Source organism: Argentina anserina, chromosome 1 (assembly GCF_933775445.1).
Source record: "Argentina anserina chromosome 1, drPotAnse1.1, whole genome shotgun sequence".
In the NCBI taxonomy this organism is placed as follows: Eukaryota; Viridiplantae; Streptophyta; class Magnoliopsida; order Rosales; family Rosaceae; genus Argentina; species Argentina anserina.
Window position 1 is genome coordinate 13429812 of NC_065872.1, and position 6971 is coordinate 13436782.

A 6971-nucleotide genomic window follows, 5' to 3' on the forward strand; every position below is an offset into this window, starting at 1 on the left:
ATGCATGAATGCATAATCAATATCTCAATCTATCTTTTGTGCACCTATTTTTGTTCAATTAGTACTTAGTAGTTAATATTATTTGGTATATTTTGAAGTATATGTTTATAAATATATTAAATTTAAATTAAAAATTAACAAAAACGATAAATCTGATATAATCTGATATATCTCGATATATCCCCGTTATATCCTTATTTTACAAAACCGATATGATGCCGATAACTGCTATTTAGACCATTGGCAGCAGCAGTAGCCTGGGAGGGAAAGTTTTCTGGAGAATGAGAAGAAAAGCAACTCGGGAGGGAGAGAGAGAGAGAGAGAGAGAGAAACTTCTGCTGATAAGAAGAAGAAGAAGAAGAAGAAGAAGGAGAAAGAAAAAAAGAAAGGAAGTAGAAGGAGAAAAAAGAGAAAAAGAGTCGGTTGAGGAAAAAGATATTTCCCTAAATAGATTCCAATTTCACATTCTCTTCAATTATAAAAACTCTCTCATATGACCTCCGATTAAATCGTGTTACGTGTCTATGAACCCGTATTGACGAATTCTACAACTTTTGTGAAGGAAGTTTTTTGAAACGAGTTACGGATTAAAATTCAACTCTTGAGTCGAATGAATTCAATTGAATGACATTATCACAAGGCCATTAGTAAAATAAATCATACTTAATTAATAGATAAATAGGTTCGAAGGTTTCATCTCCACTAGACCAAAGTCTAAAGCATTAGGCCATTACAATTTGATCGAGCTTGAGTTAAGAAGGAAAAGCTTAAGCATTGGATATTTACATGGAAGTTGCTTACTCAGGTCTTTGGGTACGATCAATGTTTAAATGACGCACCTTGAGGCACGCTATAGCACGCCTTGAGACAAGACAAGTCAGTTTCGCCTCAATGCTTCATCTATAAAGCTTTTTACACAAAATACATCGTCTTTAGCTCGCCCCGACACGTTTTGGTGCGCTTTTCATGCTATGTCACACCTTAAGATGAATTTAATAATGTTGTGGACGTATATCAACAACTTTAGTGATAAATGGAGAAGAAACTAGAATGAGATAATTGTAATTTATGCGTTTGTTAATTAAAAATGTAAGAATTTAAAATATTTTAATTATTCATTTGAATTAAGAACTATTATTCTCTACATTTATTTACTTATTTTATTATAATTTAAATATTTATAAAGCACGAAAGACTTCACCTCGGTACCTTAAGGCTTCCAAAATTTGAGGTTTCGACAAAACGTAACGCCTTCATTGGAGTTTTGGACTATATTTCAGAATCATTAACTAGGAATGTGCATTAGAAGACCCCAAGACAACCAACCATTCCTTGCATCTTTTTGTTCCCATTTAATCATAGACTCTGAAGAAGTTGGCAAAACACTTTATTTTTAGAAGACCTGCTAAGAAATTTTACTAGTTACTGTTAGTTTCTTTTATATCTACTGTTAGTGCTTGACAGCTGTACTCTAAGTAAAAGAGTTAGTTCTAGCAAACTAGCTCTCTGTTTTGTGTGTTCTGCTTTAATTGATTCCTAGTATTCTCATCTTCTTCGTTGCAAACCTTATCCTATCTCTGGTGCCATGGCTATCATGGATCATATAAAGTCCTTCGGCTGTACCAGTCAGACCATTTCAGTGTGTGCATACTTCCACACTCGCTTCCCTACTTATGCCTCTGCAATTCCCCACTTTCCTATACAATCAAAATTGAAACTTGCCCCAGTTTTGCATTCTCCGTTTGCATAGGAAACCCAGGTTATTTAGCCTCCTGCAGCATACTAATTCTTATACCAGGTATTATTTGCTTTGTTTCTTATCTTTAACATGATTATTTAGTTTGATGTTTTTTTTTCCAATTTGTATTCTTCTCATCATGTCTAATACATATGATTTGAGATGATTATTATAGTATTTGCAAGTCTAATAAAATCGTTAAAAACCAATTTGTATTTTGAGTTTAGATCATTTACTGTATTTGTCAGCTGTTGAATAAAACTAAACAGAGAAAAAGTTCAAACTTTGTGGGGAATTGAGGGCAGGCTAGCAATATAGCATATTTGGTTCATACCCAGTTGTCTACATAAGCACATGTAACAGAGAAGTGAATGATTTATCTTATATTGCAAAGAAATAATTTTTGGAAAGATCAATATAACTTAATATCAATCTTATGCATTTGTTGTACATAATGGAACCATTATGTGATATTTTAATATCCCTAGCCTAGTGTACAAGTGAGTATAGGCAGTTAGGCACCTTATGGAAAATACTGATGCCTATTTTCAGAACTTATTATTAAATGGAAATACAATCTCTGTCATGGATGGAATTATACTGCATTTGAAGCTGGATCTGGATCATAAGGAAATGATTCACTTTTTATCTATTTGTTTGCAGGAAGAAACAAACAAAATATCACTCGTTCTTCTTGCTGGTTGGTACCCTTGCTCATGGTCCATGAGAACGTTTCCAGTCTATAATGAGCTAGTGACAGATATCTAATTTCTAGTCACAATGAATTCAGAGATAGCTTCTTCGTCTATTCCTTCATCCTCACTGAAATGGACATATGATGTCTTTCTAAGCTTCACTGGTAAAGACACCCGGAGGGGTTTTACGAACAACTTATACAATGAGTTGGTAGCTCAGGGTATTAAAACTTTTATGGATGACCGTGAACTACAAAAAGGGAAATCCATTTCTCCAGAACTTATTACTGCAATTGAGGAATCAAATGTTGCACTCATTGTCCTCTCACAAAATTATGCATCTTCAACATGGTGCTTAGATGAACTTTTGAAGATTCTTGAGTGCATGGAAGCTAGGAACACAATTTTGCCAATATTTTATGATGTCGATCCCTGTGACGTGAGAAGACAAACCGGAACTTTTGCAGAAGCCTTCACCAAACACGAAAAAAGATTTAAGAACGACACAGAGAAGGTGGAAATGTGGAGAGCTGCTTTAACAAAAGTCTCAAACTGTTTTGTGCAGAATTCAAAGGACTGCAGTTATAAGGTGCAAAGGTGGAGAGCTGCTTTAACAAAAGTCTCAAACTTTTCTGGGTGGAGTTCAAAGGACTTCAGGTAAACATTCAATTTCTTTTGTTTTCTGTTTCCGCTGTATAGTTTCACAAAAGTAACCAAATGGTCTTGGCCAATTTACATGTATAGAATATGTGTGTAACTGTGTATTGCGTGCGGAGATATGTGTGTCTGTATTCTATGTATGTTGGTGTGAGTGTGGTATGGAGAAATCGGTCAATATTGTTTCTTATCTATTCCAGGTATGACTCCGAGCTCATCAAGAAGATTGTTGATGCAGTAAAGATGCAATCACACCCAACATTGTTTTGTTCAATGGAGGACCTAATTGGGATTGATTCGAGAGTTGAAGATGTTCATTTACTTTTAGGTGAAGGGATCTTTATAGGGATATGGGGAATGGGTGGAATTGGCAAGACAACTATTGCCAAAAAACTTTTTGATCGAATCTCTCGTGAATTTGATTGCAGCAGCTTTATTTCAGATGTTAGAAGCAATGGTCTGGTTCAGTCACAAAAGGAACTTATATCTGAGATGCTGGGGAGAGAGATTGATGTATCAGATGTGGATGAAGGAGCCACAATGATAATGAGATTTGTACGTGACAAAAAGGTTCTTCTCGTTCTTGATGATGTTAACCATTCAGACCAAATATACTATTTGGCTGGAAAGGAAAACTGGTTTGGTGTTGGGAGTGTAATTATCATTACAACTAGAGATGCTCACCTGTTGGTTAATCATGGAGTGATGAGAAGATACGAGGTCCAGAGATTAAAAACTGATGAAGCACTTCAGCTTTTTTGCCAGAATGCCTTTAAAAAGGGTTACCCTGTACAGAGCTACCGGGATTTATGTAACCATGTTGTGAATTATGTCAAAGGTCTTCCTCTGGCTCTTAAAGTCTTGGGTAGATTTTTATATGGAAGAGATCGAAGTGCGTGGGAAAGTACTTTGGCTAAATTGAGTGAAGTTTGTAATGCAGAAATTTTTGAGACACTTAAAATAAGTTATGATGGTCTAGATGATGATGAGAAGAAAATGTTCCTAGACATTGCATGTTTTTACATTCGGTGCAAGAAAACTGCAGTAAGAAGATTACTCAACAAATGTGGCTTTAATGCAACTATTGGAATTGAGGTACTGGAGGAGAGATCTCTGTTAGCTATTTCAGATGCTGGCAGAGTAAAAATGCATGATTTGCTCCAAGAAATGGGCCACGAAATTGTTCGACGAGAATCTCGTGATGAGCCAGGCAAGCGTAGTAGGTTGTTCCTCAAAGAAGACGTAATTCAAGTGCTCAGAAAAAATAAGGTGAGAATCTTAGTGCAACAATGATTTTATTTACTATTGCCTTTGACAACAAGGTCCGGAGCTTAATTATTCTATATTTTTATGTTATCAAGGGAACAACAACAGTGGAAGGCATACTCTTAAACAATAATTATGGGGATGATGCATGCACAGATTTGCACTTGCCTGGAAAATCCTTTTCAGTGATGAAGAATTTGAGAATACTGTTATTGTGTGGTGCTCCTGTGCACCTTTCTGACGGCCTTGAGTATCTTTCCAGTGAGTTACGACTTCTGGTGTGGTCGAGATGTCCTCTATCATCTTTGGCATCAGTTATCAAGCTAGAGAACTTACAAGAACTTCAAATGAGGCATAGCCAAATTGAATTTATGTGGGAGGGTAAACAGGTATTATGTCACATTGTCACTATATTTTATTGGGTGGTGCTATTAATTTTATTAATGTAAGCTAATTTTGCTAGATATGTTGTTTCAGCCTTTATACAGTTTGAAACGCATCGACCTCGGCCACTCTTTGAATCTTCTCAAGACCCCTGACTTCAGTGGTAGTCCAGATCTTGAATACTTGAATCTTGAAGGTTGTATACAGCTGTACGAGGTTGATTCATCCGTTGGATCGCTTGAAAGACTTATTAAAATACGTTTGAAGGGTTGCAAAAACCTTAGGCTTCTTCCAAGTAGTGTATCTGGCTTAAAAAAACTGAAAATTCTTGATATAGTTGATTGCTCGAAGCTTGAGAAATTACCAGAAGACTTGGGCCATTTAGAGAGTCTGGAAGCACTCTATGTGAGTGGAACCGCCTTGAGAGAACTGCCTTCATGCATGGGTCTTCAATATCTGAAACAATTATTGTTTTATAGTTGTAGAGGACCACCGGTTTCTAAGTTGCTGCCTTCCTTTGCTGGTTTACGTTCGGTAACAAAATTAGATCTCTCATTCTGCAATCTTTTGGAAGGAGCCATCCCTAATGATCTGGGCTGTCTCTCCTCTTTAACAGAGTTACTTCTACAAGGTAACCAATTTGTTAGCCTTCCTGATAGCCTCAGTCAACTTTACAGGCTTCAACTTCTGCATTTGTCCCATTGCAAGAACCTTCAAAGATTACCACATCTTCCGTTTGGTGTTCAAGTGAATGCGAGAAATTGTGTTTCATTGGAGACTCTGCCAGTACATCTGTCACGGGCGTTTTTGCTAAATTGTATGAAACTAGTGAAGCAAGAGAGTATGGCATTCACATCAATGAAGCGACACCTTCAGGTTCTCTCTCTCTCTCTCTCTCTCTCTCTCTCTCTCTCTCTCTCTCTCTTAATTATTTGTTTATTTACATTCTATTTTACTATGGTGCAGGAAGTATCTCAATACCATGATGAAGAAGCAAGGGACACATCATTTAGGTTCGTTATTCCTGGAAATAAAATGCCGGAGTGGTTCAATTACCAAACTGTGGCCCCTTCGGTAAGTATCGATCTGAGTCCAGGTTGGTTTAAAACAGAGTTGATTGGATTTGCGTTCTGTGCTGTTTTTGCAGTACATGCAAACCGCCAGTTGCCACCAATGTTTTCAGATAACCATCATCATTACATTATTGTCACTATGAAAGTAGATGGACAAGAGTCTAGGTTTATAGACTATAAGTTTGATCATATACGAGCTCTGTCAGATCACCTTTGGTTTCGCTACAGCAAATATCTCTCTTCATACTTTCGTCATGTAGAGGCAACCGATCAGTTGAAAAAAATTGAATTTTCGTTTCTCGTCAAGGGCCAAGGTTTGATTGTAAAGAAATTTGGGGTTCGTTTAGTATATGAACAAGATGTCGCAGAGTTCAACCAAAGCAACGCTGACATTTTTGATGTGGCAGAGGTTAACGAAAGCGACACTGACATTTTTTATGACGCTTTGGAATTTTTTCCTTGTGATTCTGGTGAAGCAGCAGTTGTATCACATGCCATTTCCAAGAGAGGACCTAGTGGAGGTGCGTTTTGTTTTTATGAGGAACCTCAGCTAGATCGTCTGGATACATTAAGGACTGGGCGGGTCCAGACTCCTCTCCCCTCTACATACCTAAGAGATCTAATTAAGCTTTATCCCAACCGAGGCCTTCTTCCACTTTCTCATGGGAAGAGAATGATCTAGCAAAGTGGTTTGTGTGATGAGGAACCTCAAGTTCAGAAAAGATTAAGACGACACTAGTCCTGGTGAAAGCAAATATCTGCTGAAGGTGTTCTTGGTTTTCGAACTTGAATTTCATGGATTAGCGTTCATGGTTGCCAGATCTTGTGTCAATGTCTGACGGTTTCCCTCATATGTTAAAACAATGTGTGCCACACTTCCACTCCGGCTATGTTGTTGTGATGCTTTTTAGGTTGTTCTAACTAACGTGTAATGTTGATAAACAGACGTTGAATGCTGATTTGTAACTAGAAAATTATGTTTAAGGAGGGTGTATTGTATATTTGTATGGACTTATTTTAATTGAATGACTTTTTGAAAAGTTCACATATTCTTTTAAAAGTACACAGACTTTCATAGAATTGTTAAAACCACTGATTTCAACCACAGACTTTTGGTTGATTTCTACAGACTTTTATTGATTCATAAAATCTACATAA

At 36.9% G+C, this 6971-nt stretch overlaps 1 protein-coding gene across 1 annotated transcript; it reads left to right on the forward strand.

Moving 5' to 3' along the window:
• Nucleotides 1–1561: 1561 nt before the first annotated feature.
• LOC126802205 (TMV resistance protein N-like) lies at nt 1562–6693 on the forward strand. The gene is made up of 7 exons (XM_050529794.1): nt 1562–1798; nt 2402–3090; nt 3291–4118; nt 4230–4359; nt 4452–4745; nt 4834–5616; nt 5707–6693. Exons 2-7 carry the CDS (start codon nt 2519–2521, stop codon nt 6493–6495), a joined length of 3396 nt encoding a protein of 1131 aa, XP_050385751.1. The 5' UTR covers nt 1562–1798; nt 2402–2518; the 3' UTR covers nt 6496–6693.
• Nucleotides 6694–6971: the final 278 nt, after the last annotated feature.